The sequence below is a fragment of the Desmodus rotundus genome, chromosome 1 (genome assembly GCF_022682495.2).
Source record: "Desmodus rotundus isolate HL8 chromosome 1, HLdesRot8A.1, whole genome shotgun sequence".
Taxonomy (NCBI): domain Eukaryota; kingdom Metazoa; phylum Chordata; class Mammalia; order Chiroptera; family Phyllostomidae; genus Desmodus; species Desmodus rotundus.
This window is the reverse complement of record NC_071387.1, coordinates 151608935-151633693: the sequence shown is the minus strand read 5'-3', so window position 1 is coordinate 151633693 and position 24759 is coordinate 151608935. Positions and strand designations below refer to the sequence as shown.

Below are 24759 nucleotides of genomic sequence, written 5' to 3'. Positions count from 1 at the left end.
AAGCAAGGGGACATTAACACACATTTCATATTTCTGGGTGTAAAGACAAGGATGTGACTGGTGGAGGCACATGTAGGTTTTCTAAAATACTGATAAAATTCTATTTACGTTGCATAGGTACTCTAGTGTTCATCTTCTTATATTTGTTGTATATTTAGTAATAAACATTTAAAATAGTTAAATGTTAATAAAACTATAAAAAGAAAACTGAGCACAGGGCCAGGTACATCTGATATTGGGATGAGGAATGAGATGTACCAGATACTATGTTAAATATTCATATTGTGAACCCAATTAGAAAAGGGTTTTGTAATATTTATGTAAAAATGAACGCAATAAACAACTGAACTCCAGTTGGGCTTCAAGATGTATAATAAGCAACTAAACAAATATCACTGTATCAGTTTTGAAAATCACCATATTCATTAGGTATTACTTTTTATAAATCAGTAATTTTATTTCTGTGCCTTTGCTCATACAGTTTCTTCTGTTTCTTTTCCTCTCGACTTCCTTTTCTGAACTTCTACTGTCGTCTTTTAGTTCTGATAACTTAAGATATATTTCAGGTATCATTTCCTCCAGGAAACTTTCCCTGGGTCTCCCACTCTCACCCCACGATCTGTGACCCCCACCTAGGTACCATCTGGAATCTAGTGCATCTCTCTGTTCTGGCATTCTTATGGTGAGGGTCATGTTTGGCTGATTCTCATATTTCAAGTGCCTAGCATAGTGTTGTTTAATAAATACTTGATGAAATGTTTAAGAACTTATTGGCTGAGGAAACTTTTATTTTTTTAACTTCTCTAAAACATTATTTGGTTAGTGAGCTAACAAAGGAACCATAAATTTATCAAGCACAGTTGGTTGAGTTTGATGTAGATTGTTTTTGGCAATGAAATGTAAGTGGCACCAATCTGCTCAGAGGCCACTATTTACTGTTGAGGCTGTGTTCAGTCACATAGTTGATATCAGCCTCTTCTGACTCTATTCCCATATTCCCAGTCAAATCAAGCCTCATTTAAGTCCATTTAATCTACTAATGTACATAAGGTAACACAAAACAAATTACTCAAACCACTGGATTTACAATATAGTTATAAAATTTCTCTTATTTAGAAAGACATACTTTTGATCACATATATTCCACATATATAGAGAACTTGGAACTAATGTATATTAGAACATTTGAATAAAGACAGGCTAAGCAATCATAACATTGCTGATATTCTTAATATTAAAACTAAATGTTATAATTTATCACCTTTCTAATTTTAAAATTTATAATACAGTGAATTATACTCAACGGTATATATGCCAGAACATATTTACCAATGGGAGTCCATTCAAATGTTTCCAGTGTGGGAGCAACTGTCCATACAGCCCATGTTAATGAGTACGTAAGTCATAGCAGGTTTCAGGGGCGAAGGTTCAGTCTGATGATTGAAATATCGACAGTAACAGTATTTTCTCATCCCGATCATGTCAACAATAAGTTTCTCTGAAAGTCTTAAGCAGCTTGACTTAGTCTGGGCAGTGCACCACAATTTAACTTACTTCCTTAAGCACAAAATAAACTAGAGACTCCAGTGTAAAGAAAATGATAATTCTATCACAGACAACCTTGCTAAACAGACTTTTATTTAAGCCCTGAGAAAGCCACATGCAAAAAAAATAAATCTAGAATGCTATCCAAGACCACAGACAAAAATTAACTCAAAATGAAGTAAGAACTTAAATATAAGACCTCAGACAATAAAATGTTTTTAAAAAATGCAGGTACAAAACTTATAGTCTCAGAGGGGTTTTTGTGACCTTGACTGCAAAGCAAGAAGCAAAAAATTTTTGCACAGCAAAACAAATCATCAACAAAATGAAAAGGCAACCAACCAAAAGTGAGAAGACATTTGCAAATAAAGAACTCATACAACGCAAAAACAACAAAAACAAACTAAATAATCTGATCAAAAAATGGACAAAGAACCTGAACAGACAATTCTCCAAGGAAGATATACAGAACACTAACAGATATATGAAAAGATGCTCGATATCACTAGTTACAAAGGAAATGTAAATCAAAACCAGGATGAGCTACTACCTCACACCTATTAGAATGGCTATTATCAATAAAACAATACATAACAAGTGTTTGTGGGACTGTAAACTGGTGCAGCCACTAGGCAAAACAGTATGAAGATGCCTCAAAAAATTAAGAATAGAGTTACCATATGACCCAGCAAACCTTCTTCTGGGTATCTATCCAACAAATCTGAATACACTTATTTGTAGAGATATATCTACCTTATGTTCGTTGCAGCATTATTCACAATAGCCAAAACCTGGAAACAAGAGAAATGTCCTTCAATAGATGAGTGAATAAAAATGTGACACACCGTGCATGCACGAGCGTGCGCACGCACGCACACGCACACACACACACACACTCTCTCTCTCTCTCTCTCTCTCTCTCTCTCTCTCTCTGGAATACTACTCAGCCATGAAAAAGATGAAATATTGCCATTTGTAACAGCATGGATTGATCCTGAGACTATAATGTTACATAAAAGAAGTCAGATGGGAAAGAATGAGAACTGTATGGAATGATTTCATCCATATGTAGGATATAAAACAAAAAGCTAAAAATTAACAAACCAAACAAATATACAAAGAAAATAACAGACTCATAGATACAGACAACAGAATGGTGGTTACCAGAGAGAATAGGGGTGGGGGAGAATGAAGTGGGTAAAGGAAGTCAAATACAAGGTGACAGAAGGAGACTAGACTGTGGGTGGGGAGCACAAAATAACATATTCACATATCATATTATAAGGTTGACACCCAAAAGTTGTATAATGTTATTAACCAATGTTATCCCAATAAATTTAATAAAAATACTGAGGTTCTCAGTGTAATAATAAGTTGGATTTAATAAAGAAAATGTACAAAGTAGTTCTCTAACTTTAAAATTCAGTGTGGTCTATAACTAACCATTTAAGTATCTGATTTTTACTATTAATGTCATATTAATATAAAGTGAAAGGATCCTTCAAGTTTACACTGAAAAATAAGGTTTCCCTTTACATACTCCTATAATGCACATGTGAACTGCTTCAAAATACTTACCATAATCTTCCTGATATTAGAGTTGCTTATGACCATTTTCGCCTCCCCAAGAGACTGTGTGTGAGCTCCTGGAGAACAGGGATTCTGGCTTTTCTACCTCTGTATGTCTCAACGGGTGAGGGCTAGTGTAACATTTGTAAGTAGTACTCAACTGAACTGAAATGTGAAGAGATCCATTCAAGGCTGTGCCGCTCAACAGGATACAGTTTTTTCAGTTTCAAGATACATTTGATATCTTGATTTATTATCCTGGCTAATCTCATGTGCATTGAGTAGAAACTATGTTTTATTCTCCTCCCATCTTTCATATCTAGCACTTGGGACCTGGTACAAAATCAGTGAAGGTGTACTAACAGAATACAAGCTATAACTGATACTGTACTTTTATCGTACTATTAGTTATTTTAGGTGTCTTGATAGTGCCAAATTGTTTTTTTAAAGTAAAAGGCATTATGGAAACAATTAGGACACTTAGGGGCTAACATCTCTATTTAATACAATCATTAAGTCATTACTTCCTAAACTTACCATCTAGGTTTACCACCTACAGATCTCCCTCTTCTCAATATCACACCTGGTACTGGAGGGAATTCAAACCTGCTCTCAATCTGCTTTGGCAAATAAAAGAACACAAAGGACTGCAATGATGTATAATAAATAAATAAACATTTATTGAAGGGTCATTACTTGCCAAACAGTAGGCAGGTAGACTTTGTATAATTTATGGGGTCAAATGTGGGAAAATATGTAAGGAGGAAAAATGGACCTCCATATCATCTCTACTAGGGTTAACCCAAAAGGCCACACAGCCTGTATGTTGCACAACTTAGGGGGTTCCAGATAAGAATTATGTCCCTTTAGAGTTGTGCACTGAAGCAGTCCTATTTGATACCGTATTTCATCCGTCTACCACACCATCAGTTCTAAAAGTACCACTGCTTTATGTACCATTAAGGAAAAAAAATATCACCCAATAATCCATGAGATGCCATTAATTTTTAAGATGCATCCCCAATTCAGAGATGTTAAAATGTGGCAAAAGGTTTTAGTATCAATAAAAAGATGATATTCTGAATAATCTCCAACATACTGAGCCATATACACACAAATCATAGCCTTTATCTGAAGGCATTACTGTACTCGCATATGCAGGCTGCACAAGAATTCTGAGGGCATTTGTTCACTCTCCGGTGTGAAATCGAGACAAAGAACATAGGAGTGAATGGAGTATATGTAGTTAACATCATACTTCACATAAAATGCACCGAGATTTTCAAATTTATATTCTTCTTCTTAGGTCTCTTGTGTGCATACACAGATGCACACAAACACACACTCTCTCTTCTCCCTCAACCCCCCTAAACCCTCCTCAAGTCCATCCGCTACTGAGACAAAGGCCAGAGAAGCCACTTGTGAATATCAATGGGGGAAAAATCCTGGTTCTAATATAAAAATCTCAATAACCAGAATGGCAAGTAGGAAAACCTAGCTCCCAGTACCAGCTTTATCACTAATCATAGTGCAGTCCTGAGCACATAATATACTTTCTCTTAATCTCAGTTTCCTCATCTACATCTAGAAATAAACTAGCTGAACTTGGTATGTCTCTAAAAAATACCTACCAAGTTTCAGCTATTGCCTTTTGGCATCTTATTTAGTAGAATTCTTCTCCTATGAGTAATATTTTTCCTAAATGTACTCATTATATAAAACAGTAAACAAATGTGGGCTGAATAAGTTGTATATACTCCTTTTAAATGGAAAAAGTTTGCCTCACTGCCAAAAATTTGAAATAGCAACATTGAATAGAACCTGAGTTCCTCTTCTCAATAATATGACCAAAGGAGATTTTAGTTTTGAAACATTTACTTAATTTAGCAGTGTAAACACCTAATTTTAATGTTAAACTTCACCAGTTGGTTCAAAGTTTTTAAAAAATTATTAATTCATTATACAGCTCTGGAAATTATTGGTATTATCATTGCTCCGATAGAAACATGAAACTTTGGCCCAGAATATTTAAAAAATCTTCCAAAGGAAAAATAGGGACTTGGATGTTAGAAATATCAGATTATTTTAAAAATAATTAAATATAATAGTATAATGAATAATAGAAGTCTATCATCTTTCTCCTTATTACCGCCTGGGAGAGAGAAATTTCTGAAATTTCACAGAGAAATTTTGGATCCTAAATCAGACACTTGGTAAGCCATATTAAAGCATTTAGGAAAACAAATTCAGGTATAAGAACCATTTTTAGGACAAACAGGAGTTAAAGAAAAGTTCTGGTAGATGAATATTAATATTAATATTCAAAGCTAATTTTATCTTCATTTTCATAGGTTCCCTAAATGGTACACTAGTTTACAACTTATAAACTACTATTTTCAAGGAAAAAATCAAAATTTTCTTCCAGTATTTAATAAAAAGAACATTAAGAATAAAATTAGTATCATATAATTATGAGATGAATTTGATACATAAGATGTTTTAAGTAGTAATTTCATGTTCCAAACAAGTAAATCTAAGTATATAATTTCATACTGTTTACAGACACATATATACAATTCAAATTGAAGTGAGATAAATATACAATGGAAATACTCAAGCCATTAAATAAACATGTTTTATATATACATAATACATGAGAGGGGCACACAGAAAGCCATAGTGTACATACGTGAATACTGGACTGGCCAAAACACCCAGAAGGGTGGGGGGAGCAACATGCTTAAGGCTGAGAACAGGTCTAAACTTTCCTAAAGACAAGCAGAAATCAGAGTTGTGATTTAAAAAAAAGACCACCTGCAGTAAACAATACTTTTCAATCAGCTATATAAGCTGATTTGGTCTGTCTCTCATCCCCACCTGCAATAACTCCAAACTCCTTTTCAGTCAAGCGACTCACACATCTCTGATAGGTACTTTGGGACTTAGGCAAAATAATGTGTAAGGGCACCTAACTCCTGAGGAGACAACGTGGGTCGCAGATTCTACACTCAGTATCTACTCATTGCAACCTTCTAACAATAGTCTTTGAATGAACTGCTGCATTGTGAAAAATGTTATTTTTCTTTTATCATAGCACTTGCCTTGGAATCCAAGAAAGATCAATCTATCCATTCATGTATGTATATACATTTTCCATAAACAAAGAGAAATCACAGAAACCACTTCTAGAAAATGTTCACCACTGGTAATGTACTATAGTGAAAAAAAAAGCTCTGTAGTCACATAGGTTTGTGATCAAACCTCCGTTTAGCTACTCTTGTTAGGTATAACTATGAGCAGGTTACTTCCATCTTGGAGAGTCATTTTATTACCTATGAAGTCAGGGCAATACATGAGACAATTGTGAGGATTAAACGAAGAATAAACAACTACTATTTCTAACTGAAAAATGGATGTACAAGGGCCATAGGTAGTGGGGAGGGCGTTGGAGGCAGAGGGATTTAAAGTGTCCCTTTTCCCAATAAAGTGTTGGAAGTTGTGAAAATGCAAGAACCAACATTCACAATTAAAGCTCAACAGAAGCACGGTAATCCAATTGTATTTTAGAGAGTTACTGTAAAAAGTTATCTTAGACAAGAAATAAGAGGAACTTAATTTGGAGAACTAGGAAGAGCAATAACTTCAAAAATGGAGAGTCCTGGACAGATGCAAGTTGGATTGTAAATCAAGAACATTACAATAATTATAAATAATATTTATTGAGTGAATACTATGTGCAAAACCCTGTGCATATATGTCAGATACCAGCACCCAGCTCTTCACCAATATACGATGAAGTTTGTTTAGAAAAAGTCCAGCCATTGTTAATATAAGGAGAAGAGTTTGCACTGTTTGCATGACATTGCTGTTACCTGGCAGCCAAGGAGTGGACTGGAATGTGCATGAGTGAACAGTGACTACTTCACTGTACTAGTCGGTGGGGGCAGTAGTCGTCATTGAGTGAGCATGCGTACTGTATGGCTGTCACATTCAAAATTATTAAGTGAATAGAGCAACGGATCGCCATGAAATTTTGCATTAAGCTTGAACATTCCTTTGGGGAAACTATTCTGACGATTCAGAAGCCTGCAGCTACAGGCAACTGGTGATTGGCAGTTTCATTATGACAATGCACCTGCTCATGCATCATCTCTAATGCAGAGTTTTTTGGTGAGACATCAAATCACCCAGGTGACTTGGCCACCCTACAGCCCAGACTTGGTGCCCTGCGATTTCTGATTGTTGATGAGATTCAGGAAAATACCATGGGGCAGCTGATGGTGACTGGGAAAACTGGGAGGTCCCTAGGTGCCTACTCTGAAGGGGACTGAGGTATCATTGTCCTGTGTACAATGTTTCTTGTATCTTTTATCTTCTTTAATAAATGTCTCTATTTTTCATATTACATGGCTGGATATCTTCTGGACAGATCTTGTAGAATCACTCTAATGCAAAGTAAGGTAACCATAAAACAGGGAGACAGACAGTACTAGTAATAGAGAGCACCAGTAAAGAGCATGTAGAATATGGTAGTAAATACCCCTGGAGAGCAGGGATAACTATCTGAGCTCTCCTGGGAAACAAGAGGCTACCCATGTTAGTGGAAAGAAGGAGGGAGTAAAAGTTGCAGTTGCTGAAACCCTAACATGGACACATGATTCTACAAGGCCTTCTATTTTGGGGGAAGACCAGTAGACAACAAATTCTAAATTCTCGAATTCTCCTGGCCTGGTAGCCTGACACCTTAGTTTCAATGAGGGGGGAGGGTGGAGAACAGGTGAAGCAGTCTACAAATGAGAAGTGATAATACCTCCGAAATGCCTTAATAATCTAGTCATACTTTGTTCTAATTTCTCCATTTCACTTAAATAGCTGCTCATATTTTTCTAGTTTCATGTTGGCTAACATATCAACTGAAAAAAATCATTCTTATTCGAATCTTATAAACTCTTTTGTTCCTTTTTACATTCAACTCTAAAAAAAGATGTAGCTTAGTGGTTCTACAAAAGTGGTCTGCGAACCTCTGAGGGTTCCTGAGACCCTTTCAGGGAGTCCATATAATCATACTAATTCATTATTTATCTTTTTATTGTGTTGGCATTTATGTTAACAGTTAAAAAAGCAATGGGGAATAAAACTGCCTGTGACTCAGCATGGATCACAACAGCAGTACCAAACTCTGCTAGTAGTCACTGTATTCTTCACTGGCACACACTCACAGGCAAAAAAGGCAAGTTTGCTTTAAAAATGTTAATGAATCAGTAAAAAAAATCACTTTCATTAAATTTCAACCCATGAGCATCTGTCTAAAACCGGAGCAATAAACCAGAAGGTACACATAAAGCACCTGTAAACCAAACTGTCTACGATGGTTTTCTGGAGAAAAAGGAGTTGTGCAATAGTTGAGTTCTGCACTAAAGTAGACACTTTTTTTTTTTTTAAATGGAACACCGTTTTTACTTGTAAGATTGATAAACTATCATTATTCAGATTTTGGTATTTGGAAGCCATTTTCCTGAAAAACGAACAAAGTAAACCTGACAGTTCAAGAGAAACAAGTGGCAATATTTGTTGCTAATGATAAAATTGAGCTTCCTTGTAACATTAAAATTTTGAGAAACTTGTATTGTCCCTGATAAGCTTGATAATTTCCAGTCTTAAAAAGGTTTGCAGATGAGACTGGTGGTAATATTGATAGATAGGATTTTTTGGTACCACATAATAAAATATGCCAAAATTTGGAAGGTCTGCATAACTCAGTGAAAACAATATTTTCTAAATGACTACACATGAGGTTATGAAATCATTTATGGGTAAAAGATCCATTCCCAGTATAACACAAGCCAAGTAGACTTTTGTTAAAGAAAGTATAAAATGCTCATTGATGTGTTTTAGATTCATGTAGCAAATGATCTTTAAGAAACTACCTCTTGTTGTGTGTTGATGTAGCATCAAAGAGAATGTACACAATTATCTCAAAAGACTATTAAAATATTCCTTCCATTTGCAATTGCTTATCTGCATGCATCCAAATTTTTTCCATAAATGTCAATAAAGACAACATATCACTAGAAACTGAATCAGATATAGGAATCCAGCTGTCTTCTATTAAGGCGGACATTAACGGATATTTTTAAAATGCCGTATTTCTCACGTTTTTGTTTTATAAATGGAGTTATTTCTCATATAATGTTATTTATGACATTATATAATGATTTATTTTACAAGAAATATTTAAAACTTTTGTTTTAATTCTTTTTCATAAAAATCAGCAGGTGTAATACCTACTGACAAAAACTGTATAGTTATGTTAATAATGTTTAAGCATGTACAATAGCAATCAAGGTTCAGCTACAATAGAAGGATGTACACAGCCCACATGCGGGGGGAGCACCTGGAGTGCCCAGCTTGGGTGTCCAGGGAGGGTGCTGTGCTACTAGACCCTGCAGGACCCCTACTATATAAGGTCACTCTGCCAAGACTGGGAAACACACCAGTTCTACCTAACACATAGAAACAAACACAGGGAGAACTATGCAAAATGGAGACAAGCAATCTACTAGATGCAGAGTTCAAATCACTGGTTACAAGGATGCTCAATGAACTTAGGGAAAGAACAGATGAACTGGGGAGAACTTCAACAAAAAGAGAGGAACATAAAAATAAAAGTAGAAAACATAAAAAAGAAGCAGTCAGAAATGAAGAATACATAAACGGAAATAAAGAATGTATCACAGGGAATCAACAACAGCACAGACGAAACAGAGGATCAAATCAGAGATTTGGAAGAAAAGGAAGTAGAAAATACCCAGTAAGAACAGTAAAAAGAAGCAAAAAAAAAATAAGGCTAGTATAAGTAGCCTCTGGGACAGCTTCAAGTGTACCAACATTTGCATCTTGGGGGTGCTGGAAGAAGAGAGAGAGCAAGGAATTGAAAATCTACATGAAAAAATAATGACAGAAAACTTCCCTAACCTGGTGCAGGAAATAGACATACAAGTCCAGGAAGCACAGAGAGACCTAAACAAGAGGAACCCAAAGAAGTCCACCCCAAGACACATCATAATTAAATTGCCAAAGGTTAAAGACAAAGAATCTTAAAAGCAGCAAGAAAAAAGCAGTTAATTACCTATAGGGGAGCTCTCACAAGGCTGTCAACTGTTTTCTCAACAGAAACTCTGCAGGCTAGAAGGGACGGGCAAGAAATAGTCAAAGTGATGAAAAGCAAGGACTTATAACCAAGATTACTCTATTCAACAAAGCTATCATTTAGACTTGAAGGACAGATAAAGAGCTTCCCAGTCAAAAGCTAAAGGAGTTCATCGCCACCAAATCAGAATTAATTGAAATGTTAAAGGAAAAGATAAAATATATGAATAGTAAAATGGCAATAAGTACATGTCTACCAACAAGTGAATCTAAAAAACAAAATAAACAAACAGGCAGAACAGAAACAGACTCATAGATACAGAAAACATTTTGACAATTGCCAGATAGGAGGAGTGTTGGGGGCGGGACGCTGGGTAAAAAAACGTGAAGGGATGATAAGCTACAAATTGATAGTTACAGAATAGTCACAAGGATGTAAAGTACAGCATAGGAAATATAGTCAGTAATATTGTAATAACTGCATAGGATGCCAGAAGGGTACTATATTTACTGGGATGATCACTTAGTAGGTTATACAATGTCTAATCACTGGGTTGTGTATCTAACCAATATAATATTGTCTGTCAACTGTAATTGAAAAAATTAAAAAAAAATTAAAGTAAAGAAAAATGTTTAAGCATGTAAACAGATCCTGAGACATAAAGGTTTGAGAAGCATCGATTCTAAACCATTTGGGAAAGAATTCATTCAGCCGTAATTCTCCCCATATTTCCCAAGGAAAAGGTTGTATGGAGAAAAGAGAAAGGAGTGGCATATACTGAAAAGTAGGTACTCCACTGCATGTTCTCATACGTGTTAATTTACCTCATTTTTCCTTACAATAGCCTAATAGCTATGATTATCACTATTTTACAGATGAAGAAACTGAAACTCAGAGAAGAGTGGTGACTTGCCCAAAGTCACAGCTTATAAGTGACAGAATTAAGATTATAGCTTGTTTCAAGTTATACTGTATTAAGTGGAACAGCTGGTATTCAATTTCAGGTCTATAAGACTCTGTACTTTTAATCTCACCTCCATACTATCTCTTCACAATGGGTATGATTCTGAAAGTTATTCAGACACTAAAAACAGGAAATAAAAATAGTTATCATAATCTGCCTTTAATGACTAAAGGTTTTAAGTTCATCTAGAAAAATGTAAAGGCTTTGGAATATAGAAAATATTTAAAATACTATATTCTTATATTGATTAATAAGTTATAGTATTATTAAGCTAGCCTGTTCTTTTTTCTCTCCAGTTACATTTTAAAAGATTTTGAGCTAAGGATAAAAAGTGGAAGAAAGAAAAGATGTAGTTTAATTGGGGTATTCAGTTTCTGAGGAAAGCAAAATCCAATCTGAACAGCAGCAGCCCCTTGTGGTCTAAGGGGAAAAAATAGTGTTATTTATAATTACAGGGGTGGAAATATGTTTTTAAAAAGAATATATGTACATATTTAGCCATTTGACTCAGTTCTCAACCCGACACATTAAAAAACAGATGCTTTAAAAAATGATCTGTTGGCAAGATGCTTGTTAAAATTTTATCTGTTGAAATATTAAAATTCATTATGAATTAATTAACACATTATATAAAAATAAAATGTTTTTGTTTCATCGTTTTACAAAGTACTATAACCAGTGGTGATTAACACTGGAAATTTTGTGTATCTTGCTATGTGTTGCTCAAAAAACCTAAATTTATAGGATTACCACTGAATTGATGACATGTTCTGTCTTCACTCTTGAATTCAGTTGGCAGATGTTTTCAAGAACAAAAAATTCCATCTTATTACACAACATATTAAGCAAGTTTTCCTGCCAGGCATGTCTGACATGATGTTTATTGCCTACACCAAATCAATCCCCTTAATAAGCCATAATATATGCCAGAAAGTACATTATTTTCTATTTAAGGAAAGTTGCCACATGAAACAGTGGGTACTTTGATCTCTCAAGCTCTGCACCTAATGCATTAGAAACGTGCTACATAATCCAATAGTTAGTCATATCTATTTATAATCATTTAGAAGTAAAATAAAATTATGCTTTGCGAATCTTAAGTTTTAGACACGGATTCTACTTTATTTCTCCCTGTGCATACTAAATAGTTGTGAAAATTTGAAAGGAGATTTTGATTACTTACTAGATTCCAAAGACAAAGAAAATTCAAATACTTGTATGTACTAGGAAAAGAAAATGGTTCCAGAGATTAAACAACCATTGATTGTAACATAAATAAATTGAATTTGGTCACTGAAACACTAGATACAAATGACTCCAGTGGCATTAGCACGGAAAAGAAGAGATACAGAGGAGACAGGATATTTATCAGCCTTCACCAATATATTGGGCATAACCCAAGTCAGAACATCAGAAATATTTTTTTAAAGCAAGCTTCAGTTTATCAAAATTGGCTGCTTCTGAACAATTGCAAAAATTCACATGAATGCTGAAAAAAATCAGTCAGATAACTAGACACCACATATCTTGCATGTTAAGGAATAAGATTTTTGTGATGGATGTCAACAAGCAGTCAATCCATAAATATTTCAGTATCGTCAATGTGGAATGCCAGACTCTGCTAAGATTCCTGTTCTGTAAATGTCTCCTCCACATTTAAATTTTTACTTGTGTGGCCATATAATTGCCTTCCCTCCTTCACTTCTACCATTTTTAAAAAGTAGTCTGGGTCTAATCATCCTCATCTTTACTTTCTAACACCATAGCCCACAACTAAGTCTCTTAGGGTAGAGATATTAAAGCATTTCCAACCCAGTATTTCATAGACTGGTCTCAAATCACTTTTGCCTATATTCCACCCATGTAAAATATAAAGAACTATGAAATTCTTTTAATTGACCTTCTGCCTTACAGTACTTGACATTTTATGGTTCAGTTTGATATCAGAATAACCCTCATTCCTGTGCTGCAGGTCACATTACCTATGTACCTTTAGACTAAGGCCCAGTCTTTTTGCTTTGGGGTTTCCAGGGGATTGAATTCTAAGTTTGTGGGTTTAGTATCAGTTTCTCATTTCATCACAGCATGCTCTGCATTATTGTAAAAACTGGCTCGTATCTACTGATTAGTAAGGGTTGATATGCAATCCCAAAATCTATAAAGCATGTTCAAAGATCTAGAGTATTGTGGGGAGATCATGTGGAAAGGCAGGAAAGATAAATTGGTAATTATGAAATAAAAACACAAGCAATGTTTCAAGATTATACATGACAAATTCCATGTAAATTAACTAATCATAATAACTTCCAAGAATCACAGTAAGGAGAGGTCACTGATTGTGGTGAGAGGAAAATGTGTTATATCACTGGGTACTATAACATGGATAGAATTTGGATTAAGGGAAAAACCGGAAGCAAAGTTACAGGTCGCATAAAGCACAAAGTATACCTAGGGTGGGTAGAACAAGTACAGCAGTCTGGATGTATTATTATCAGCAAGTGTGTAAAAAATAGCAGTAGGTCAACATAAAGTATTTCCATTTTCATCCATAATTTTATCACCAAGATGACATAGCTAAAAAGAAAAACAGAATGTCTGACTTTTATATATTCAGATGAAAATGTGGAGATCAGTCAAGGTATCAAATACATCTTGACATACTTTTTATCATTAATTTTTGGAATGTATTCTCCGCCACTGGGTTGGGTAGGGGACCAGCAATGAAAATCAAGTAGCATACTTTAATAATGTAAGACATATTTTAAAAAGCAGTAGTGGTTTGGAATTTTCATCCTGGCTCCAACACATTACTACTGTATTTTTTGAACCATAAGACACACCTAGGTTTTAGAGAAGGAAAACAGGAAAAAAAAAATTTGAAGCAAAAACTGGTAAAATATTTAATAACATAAATAACCACCCCCCAGTGAGCTAGGTAAGCTACATTCAGACTATAAGATGTACCCCCATTTTCCTCCCAAATTTTCAAGGGGGGAAAAGTGCATCTTATAGTCCGAAAAATACTGTAAATAAAAATTTATTGTGAAGGTTCTGCTCTACAAATATTCATCATGAAGGCTCTGTTCTAGGCCCTGGGGATGTGGCAGTTAGCAAAACAGACTAAGTGTCTGCTCTCACGAAGCTTACATTAAGTGCTATTTGACCTTGGAAAAATTAGTATGTTTTGACCCTCAGTCTACTCATCTGTAAAATTAGATCAAGATTAGTGATCCTATTAAAAGAGAAAACATATACTTTAATATACAAGGTCTGGCACAAATAGCACCCTTTTTTATTACATAAAAATCTTTTATTACAAAATCATAAGCATGTAATTCTGTAACACAACAATATCACACCCAAGCTCACCATATGACATTTTAGGTGACATGTTCAAATTGCTGTCCATCTCGTGCAAGACATTCACATACCCTCCCAACTGCACTCAATACCAGACCCTATATAATACAGTATATTGTTTATTTATATATTACAAATAACTATTGTATTTTGTAATAGGCATTTAATAGTGTCTACTAAATGATAACTGATTAAAAATCTATATAATAATTAGATGTAGTTTATTATATCCTTACTTTATGGTAATTGGTTTAGTTTTCATATTTCAGATACATATTTTGTTCTCAACCAATTAGAACAATGTGGTAAAAAAGAAAAAAAGAGCAAGAATGTCTGACTTTAAGACTTAATTCTACCATTTATTAGTTACATGATCCTGGACAAACATGGACCATCTGTGCAGCAGTTTCCTTAACTATAAAATAAGAATAAAATTATTTGATCCACCTGCCTTATATGGTTGTTCCAAAGAATAACTGATAAATTTCAAAATGTAAAGGTTTAAGAAGTATATAAACAAAAGTTAATTTATCCCCATCACATCCATTGCTCTGTGTATGAACATTACAACCCCTTGTTATTTGGAGATATGAAAGGGAAGGAAAGTACTGGAAGAGTTCACTTCTCAAGTAGATCAAAATTACCTAAGAATTAATGCACTGTATACAAAATGAAGTATTCCTCTCTTTCCTACTATAGGATCATGCCTTACTATATAGAAATATGTTTGGAGACTATCAGCTTAACTCTGTTATTTTGTACAATTCCAGGAGATTTTACAAGAAAGGTGTTTATCAAGAAAAACAATATTTCATAACTGAAACCACAGGGTTTAAAGTTGTATTTATCTACATGAGTCTATTTTTGTATTTTAGCCCTTTTGATGGAGAAAGAAAGAGGCAAAACACATGGTAATGAAAGAAGTAAAAATGGTAAAGCGTAAAAGAGACAAAAGACTTAAAGGAAATGACAAAGGGAAAGAGAGCAGATCTTAAAAATGAGGAAACCTAAAAATTTTTTTCCTTTGGTATAAGAAAAAAAAAGTGAAAATAGAATAAAGAATATGCACACATATAAGAGAACAAAAGAAAAAAATCAAAGCAATGGTGGCAAGATAAAGACAAAAGAGAAAAGAAGAGATAAAACATACACACGACCGATGTCAGAAATAGATGCTTAACTGCACAAATAGGCAAATACAAGAAACTGTTTTAGAAGAAATAAAAAATATACACAAAATCACTTTGTGTGCATTTCACATAGACATGTGAATACTTTCAATGATTTATGTATTTTAAAAACCTTATACAATTTGTATTTGAAATCTGGATATCAGAGAGAGTTTTGTTTTGTTTTAAACTCTACCATAAGATGGTGGTTGATAGACTTGAGTCATATAATAGAAAGCTGAGGACAACCAATAGAGAAGAAGGTAACATAATGACCTGATGTAGTCATAGGAAAGAAAAGCAATAACATAACTACATTAGAACAAGCAAGCTACTTACTGATTCCAAGCCTAATTGCTTTTGTTTTTCAAATAATGTATTAAATAATAAGGTGCTTTTCAGAAATGTACAAATTATAATTTGCCAAACTTTTGCCTGACTCATTGTTTTGAGTATTCTTGGTCAAGAACACATATTTTTGGGTCTTGAAAATTGATATGTGGCTGTCATTACTGCTTACCTCTCACAACTTACTCAGCAGACTGATCTATAATAATCCAATGTTTTGAATATGTGGAGCAGGATTCCCAAAAGTATAGTGATTATGCCTTGAACTAGAAGTACATTAAAAAAGTAGCTTTGAAAGCCATGTATTTCTCCTCAAAGATGGTATAAAATATTTTATTAATGAACTTTTAAAGTAAATGTAAAAATAGCTCACACTGAATAATCTCAAACTTTACTACTATCTTACAGTATAATTTATAAAATGTTAATTATCCATGTTTAAATGTTCTGAATTGCTCACTTTTGAAGAACTTATCAATTTACTACTTTACATACCCTGTAGCATATTTGACATGCTTTACCATTAAATTATATTTCTAGTATCCATAATAAGAGCTTTGAAAACTGCATGAGTCTGTCTCATATATATAGTACACAGTATATATCAAGTAGAAGGTGTCCAAGTGCCAATGCAACTGTTTGTGCCCCCTGCAGAATCAGAACTCCTTGGGCAGCACTGCTGTAATGACTTCACGCTGCTAGCGTTACAAAGTGCACAGGTTCGTTCACTGGGTAGGAAGAGAGCAAAGGACAGAGTTCCCTCATTACACTATCCCTAAACTATTCTGGCTTCAACATTTAAGATCTGAATTACTCTTCCTCACTTCCATCTGCCTTCAGAAGTTAAACTGAGACACCGTGGATGGATGGTTGCTCACAGGAAAACAATGCATTAAAACTATCACCGTCAAGATGAAGCCATGTTTTCTAGAGGGCATTATTAATTGCTTTTGAGGCATACAAAATATCACTGACATAAGAATAATGTGTGTGTAATTTTGAATAAAAACAGAATATTTTCATTCAAGTAGTACCCATGGAAAATAAATGGTTAAAAAATGAAGAATGAACAGCTTCATTAAAAAAATAAACAAAATAATGTTTATGAAATAAAATATAAAGGAAATAATGAAGAGAAGTGGTGACCTTACTACTTACTCTGATATACAGCTGCATCATTTCTTTTTCTCTTTGAGGGTTACGATACTTCTCATAGAAATCACGCCGCTTCTTTGTTTCTTTAGAGACCTTATCTTTCCTCTCTCGTTTTTCTGCTGGTTCATCTGAACTATCAGAAGATGGCTGTACATGTATCTTTGGCTTTTCTACTTCAATATAGTTTTCATTGGGATTCAGAACTATTACTCCATATCCTTCCTGTTTTGAAAGAAAAGAAGACAGCAAAATTTAATCATAGGAACCATTTCAATTAAGAAAAAGTTCTTAAAATTCTGTAAGTTATTTAATATATTTACATATCCATTAAAATATTCCTGCATAAAAAAATTAGTTTTATTTTTCCAAGAGAAAGTCATTTAAAATTGTTTGCCTGCATTGTATATTTAAATAAGCATAGATTATCTAGCAGAACAAAAAGATGTAACTGTAACATAAAGATTATAAAGTTTACATTTAAACAAACTTTACTTCAGATCTTCCAGAACCCCCAAAATCACTGAAATAAATTATAAATGTACATTTTCAAGCCACATTAATATTTATAATATATAATTTGAGAAAATAACCTCCTTGAAAGTAAGTTTACAATTCAAAACGCATTTTGTTGATTTCTTCTTTCCTTTGAAATTTATGCTTTAATAAACATTTTAAATTTTGTCCGAATGATAAAAAAGAATAAATATAATCTAACATTTACATGTGTATATTATCATACATATATCATCAGAATTATATATGTATGTTATCAGAAACATATAGTGCCTGCCTGTGCACCTTGGATTTTTTTCACCTCCCTTCTCTCACAAGGCCACACACATCATAAAACAAAGTAAATTAATGTCTTAGCATAATGTATGGAAGCAACTCTTTAACCCTGAAATTGCTTTCATTTTTTAACTAACACAAAATTTTCTCTTTATAAAGAACTATGACCAGGAAACTAATTTCAAAGTTTAAAATACAGCTTACTGAGCTATTAAACCCTTTTGAAAGTCTTTCTGTCTGATTTAATTCTAGCAAGGCAAACATTTCTATCGTGACAATTAAGAAAACTTTGGTATTTACATTTTTATAACTGATGGAATAGTCTAACTATGAGAAAATAGAAATGCGTAAACAATTACCACTGGCAAACATGAATAACACAAAGTTTTAAAAGTATTATGTATCTTGTCTTTTCTATTAAATTCTATTCTGTGGGTATCCCAATTTTGCCTTGTACAATCCTGTAAGGTCATACTTAAAACATGTACTAAATGATGATAAAAACATCAGAACTACAGAAAAATAAAGCTTTAACAAATCATCCTTACTAAAAAAAAAATTAATATACGTTTCCAAAACCGTTACTGTAGAATCTTCTACTTTGTTCGAAATTTAATTATTTTTGGCAAAGTAATCATAAGAAGATGATTTTAAAAAACCCAATAGCAGTAATAATAGTACAGACTCAATTATCTTATTTTTAAATATGCTACACTGCTGCATGCACTGGGTTTTTTAACAGCCGATTTCACAAACTATGTACAAATTTCACTGATTGTTTTAACTCCTCCTCCCCAAGGGCCCAATGAGATAATATTATTGTCTAAAAGTATGATATGGTTCAGAGATTTTGAAGATCATTGCAGATCAATGAAGATCATTGCTTTTAGTGATAGGGCTGTTAATTAAGATAGAGTCGTCTTACATATATAAAAACTATACAATAATAGGTACCAAACTGATTAACAAAATGCCACATAATCTTCAATACATGTTCGAATAACACTTTTAGAAAAATACCTCTTTCATGAAATCCTTATAAAATACTTTACAAGATTTTAAATTTAAACATTCTACAGCAAAGCACAAGTGAAGTTTTTTGTTTTTCCTTTTTATGTTTCTTAGCTGGTAAGTCCAAGTTTTACCAACAAAAGATATTTTATTTGGTCCTGCTTTATTCTAATCTGTATAGCTATTCAAAAGTCTTGTAATTCATTGTAATCACTGTCAGGTAGACAGATTGTCACTTGGTGATTTTCTACAGTTGGACACACTTGACTAGTTATTAAAATCACATTTGAAGGAAGTTCCTACCCCTCTTCCTTGTGCCTCTTACAACTTTTCACGCCCTTCTCAAATTTCAGCTATAACTTCTCCTCCCACCAAAAAAGTAAGTTAAAGAACACTGTTGCACTCTGCTAAACAGGGTGAAATGGAGGCATTCAGTGCAATGTCTCTGGTGTAAGGAACAGAGTCAAAAAAGGTCACCATAGGCCAAAAAGAAAATTGCCTCCTTACTAGATTCTGCACCGTGAGTAAGTGGTCTCCTGTCATGTTCCCTCCCTGCCTTCTCTGAGAGAACTGAACTTTCAACACACACACATTCACACACCGTCTCACAGTTACATGTGAGTTAGAGATGCAAATAGCGATATGCTACATTTTCATGATCATTTAAAAAATTTAAACACGGGATAACAAAGTGGGGCTTTAACAGACTGATAATACATTAGCATCATCTTTGCAAAATGAATGAATTCCAAATAAAGGTAAACTCTTCAGACAAAATTTATAGTCACCAGAATTACAACTCCTACCCTAATTTATAACTTAATCACTAGAAAGAATATTTTTATAATATCAGGTTTATTAGAGCTGAAATTTATACTTCAATTTTTGGAAATCATGTACTGGAAAATTATTGTGCCTATTTGATTTTAAATGGACTCTGCAATTTGATGTGTCCCATCTAAATAAGTATAAAAACAGACACACATAAATCATCAAAGAAGTAGTATTTATCTAAGGTATTGATTATGTAACTGAAAATTACATGACTCATTTGTCCAATTTTATAAAGACACAATGTCAATTTTTCACTGAGGCACCAACAGATGAAAAATGATTCTATTTTAAAATCACCACTGTATAAATCAATTAAAGAATTTTTATTATTTAGATTTCAACAATGAATGTTTCTCTTTAAACACCTGAATTATTTAGAAAATATCTTACCACTTAGGTATTTCATACTGCCAATTTAATTAAGGAAATAACAATCAAGAAATATTCAGGAATGCTTTCTGCAGAAATGAGAGCTAATTTTAATAAATGTCTTTGTTGAAAATTCAATTACCATCCCATAAAATCTTACATTTTTCAATTAAAATTTACCTGATAAATTAATTGATGCAATATTCACAAAGACCATTCATAACCATTTTGTAATGAGTAGGAAAAAGCTAAGCAACAAAACAAAGTTAACTAACTATTTATATGCTCTAATCATAGATATGCAGTAAAACTCCATCTTCTCCTCTTTCACCATCCCATACAAATACTGTCAAACAAATTCTTTTATATAATAAAGCTACAAGATTTTCTCCATGTCAACATTAAGATATGGAAATCAAGGGGTCAAATCAAATAGTCAAAGTAAAGCAAAGCAGACAACATACCAGAAGTTAAATTTAACCATTTTAGGTAGAAGAATATTAATTTACATCTTTAAAAAGTCAGAATAAATACCATTCTTTCTAATCCTGGTAACTCAATCAGTATAAACAGAAATAAGTGAAAAAAGATCCTACTTTGACCTTTTTAACAAAGGTACCCATAAACTTTTATAAAACTACTCTATAAAGTCTGGCATCGAATACAGTATCATAAAAGAACTGTGCATTGTCATTCTAACAAGAAGGCCTCTATTACTAATGCTTAGAACCTTAAACATCTCATATAAGTATTCCTTTTATATTTAATTATTCCATAAGAATGCTAAATTTCTCATAAGATGAAATGTTAGGTCATTTAAAATATACATGGAGACTTATCTCTAACAATGCAGAGTGATCAAACTGATTATCTAACACTGTACAAGTAAATAAATAAAATTTCTGGCATCTTTCATAATGATCTACCCAAATCAATTCCAATATCCAACATTTCAAGAGACAAAGCATACATTAAGTTGTTAATTAACTCACGTTTGATCACACAGTCTAGTAGAAGATCAAGAAAGTAATAACGAGGACAAATAGTGGTAAAAGTAAGCTTTATTTCTTTAATTTATCTCATTGCATTTTTCTAACTGTAGCTTCATTTTCATATCGGTGTTTTTAAACCACAGGATCTTAATCAGAAACCCTCAAAATTTTATAGTTAGACATAGCATTTTATTCAGCACAAGTATTTGCTGTGATTTAAACAGAGTACACAGGCTGTCGGGCCTTCTTTACTTTTAAGTCTATAGATGCACTTACTAATAAATAATAGTTCATTTATCACTCAATCGACAAACGGTGGCTGAGGTCAGAGAGGTCTAAAACAGACAGGTGACGCCAAACACAAAGACCCAGAGAGGAACTCCTGCTAAAGAAATTAAATCAGCATAGAAACATACTTATCAAGAAGATTCTACAACTAGATATAATTTTTAAATGCCTGACCAAAAAAACAATGTACATTTGACCCCAAGAAACCTTGCTAAAACTGAAGATTTATCCAAGTTAAATTACCTAATAATTACCAATTATAAAGAAAATTAAAAACAGGAGCAAATTCTACCTCTTTTCAAATCTCTTGTGGTTGTCTAAATAAAAAATCAGCTGAAAGTACTCAGCTCTGCATATTAACCTTCCAATACTGCAAGCCACATGTGACCAAAGGGGTCAGGAGCCGGAGTAGAATCCTTTGACCTATGGAACTCTCCGTTTTGGTTAGGCAAGGCTCTGCAAGAGATCATTTTACACCGATTTATCAATCATATTTTTCAAGTTCAGCATTCTATCTACTTGGGTTGAAAGAAGATAGGTGCTCATCCTCAAGGGAAATGAAACCCAAAGTGTCTTATCTATAAACTACATCTAACCATGGTTAAAAGGGACAAACCACTGTCCATTCATCTTTTTTGAAAGATGTATGTTGTGTTTATTCTCATCTTTTTCACAAGAAGGGTACGTATATGTCACTGTTGCAACATCCTAGGTGCAACAGTGAGATGAGGTCATGACAACCAATCAGAAGACACTAGTGAAGCGTTAAAGTAAACATAGCTGTTGGAGCTGCAGCTCTGCTTGAAAAATGCCCCCTCCATTATTTCAGCAATTTTCTCAAGACGTGACCTGGGACTGAAACGCCTGAAATGTCACTTGACTTCGTTTTGCGCTTCTTCCCAATGTGCATTTAGGTAACAGCACCCTGCTAATATCTTGTAAATTGTTTCTCACAACCATGTTTCAAACAGTAGTTCCTTAAATTCTAATGTATATTCCATGGTATAAAAATACCATTATATGGACCAACACAGACTATCCCAATAAGTTTCCAACTTTAAATAGCTCATCAAGTTAGTAAGTAAAAGAAAACATGCCACAAAAGTTTTCAGAGGACCACCTGTTGTCTATTATTTTTACATAGCACTTACTCATAAATCATAACACAGGGTAATTAATCAAGCTGTCAAAGAGAAGGTCAGAGGTTATATGGTAGAGTCAGAAGGTCATGCATGGGCTGATAGAGGTCAGGGTCACACTGCATTCCTCATTATCAAGTTGGGATGAGAGACGGCCCAAGCAAACAAAAGTGAAAGCAGATGGAGAAGTGAGTGGATAAAAAAAAAAAAAAAAAAGAAAAAGAAAATTTCACAAACAAAAAGAAAAGTGAAAGAAGACTGTCAGCTGCCTTCAAGTAGAGAATAGCAGAGAAAAGAAATAAACTGAAATGTGCTCAAAGGAGCTCAAGAACATAAAGAAACTACAGTTTTATTAATTAAATAAGTTGAATATAACTTTTCTTGGCCATTTTATTAGTGCATACTAAGCAATATTAGAAAATATATGTTTGCTATCTTTATACCTTCCCTAGTTAGTATGCTAAGATAAATTAAGGTAAAGGCAAAGAGTTCCAAGGATAAAGTAAGATTAAAAAAAAAAAAACTTATGAGGGTTTTTTCTCTTTAATATTGTTTCAGGGTTATAACACAGCTGCAAAAGTTTTAAGCTACGGGATAGATAATTTTTGAGTATGATACAAGGATATACACAAACATAAATGCATCATAAAAGTCCTTTTGAATAAGAAAACAGTTATAAAATATTCTATTATTACACTGGCCTGAATTAGATGCAGAAAACTGTGCAAAATTAGCTGTCACCCTTTGCTCAAAATCTTTGTTAATCTCATTTTGAATGTTTGCAGCTTTATCAACACATGCATCAATGTCAGCTCCTTGGTTACTGAACTGCTGTAGTTGGAAGAAGATATAATTAAAATGTTTTGGCACAGAAAAGGTGAAATTGTATCTTTCCTTGTTCCCTCAGGAGTCTGTAAAACATGAAGGATATATTGACAAACACACACCCTTGTCTCCAGTTCTGACATCCCAGGTCATCCAAGCGCTATTTATTTTAGAACATTCACTTTGTACTTTACCCATATTTTCACCTGCTCTACTTCTTTTACTAGGTTTTAAAACATTATGTTGCTTAAATTTCACAAATTTCTTTTCTAATCATCAATATCACATTAAAGCATTCTGTAACCATACAACAGCATTAAAAAATATTTACCATTCATTATGCAGGATGGAAACATGCTTTAATACAACATTATGAAATCTTTTATATTCTTTGCTTCTCTTTCTTATAAAAAGATACAAACATACACCCACACGTTTACACATTAAACTAAAAAATAACAAGCTACAACTGTTGCCCAGTCAATGGCCGATCAAAAATCCTTAAATGGATACCAAGAACCCTATTGACACACCTACTGTATTACATGGTCCCAAGTGGACTTGGATGGGCAAATTTATCTTATGAACTTTACTGTTCTGCCTGTTGGTTATACCTTTATGCTCAAGAGTGCTAAATAAAATTCCTATGTTCTCCTAACTTATTAAAATCCATTATAAAATTGTGTAAATATCATAGCTATCGAGCTATAGATGGTAGGAACATGTTTTTTCAAAATATTATCACTTTTACCCAGATACCATACAATATATGCTTAAAATTTTAAGTTACTCTTAAAACCTGCTTAAGAACAATGGTATCTAAATCACTTTATCTTAAAATATGCCACTTTTCTCTTTTTTCCAAAATTAAAATATTGTTTAAAATATTCTGGTTTTTTCAAAGATATTATCAGCGCTTTCTTTCCTTATGGTTCTCAAGTCCATAATGAATGACCCCAACTATTCACTGAGTCAATAATTCATGAAACACTGACTTCATACAACAAATATTTAATAAACAGCTACTATCTACCAAACACTCTGCTAGGTACAGTGCTTTGCTTACGAATCACCTTTTATTTCAGATATTTCCAGTCGGTAGAAAATTCCAAATTGGAATTAAGGACAAATCCCTAAAATGTCTATTTTATTCTTCAAGAGACAGAGGAATATAAAAGGAAAAAAAGAAGTATCACTGTAAAATTTTCCAAAAACCACTCTAGCTAGACTTTCAAGGATGACTAACTCTAAA

The 24759-nt window shown here is 33.4% G+C and overlaps 1 protein-coding gene across 2 annotated transcripts in view; it reads right to left on the bottom strand.

The window, feature by feature from the left end:
- Positions 1–24759, bottom strand: part of ARB2A (ARB2 cotranscriptional regulator A) — a 404957-nt gene that overhangs the window by 210753 nt on the left and 169445 nt on the right. For both annotated transcript variants that reach the window (XM_024563510.4, XM_024563505.3), the window contains one exon: positions 17264–17482. In XM_024563510.4, the coding sequence (XP_024419278.1) occupies positions 17264–17482 (219 nt within the window). The remainder of the gene's footprint in view (positions 1–17263; positions 17483–24759) is intronic.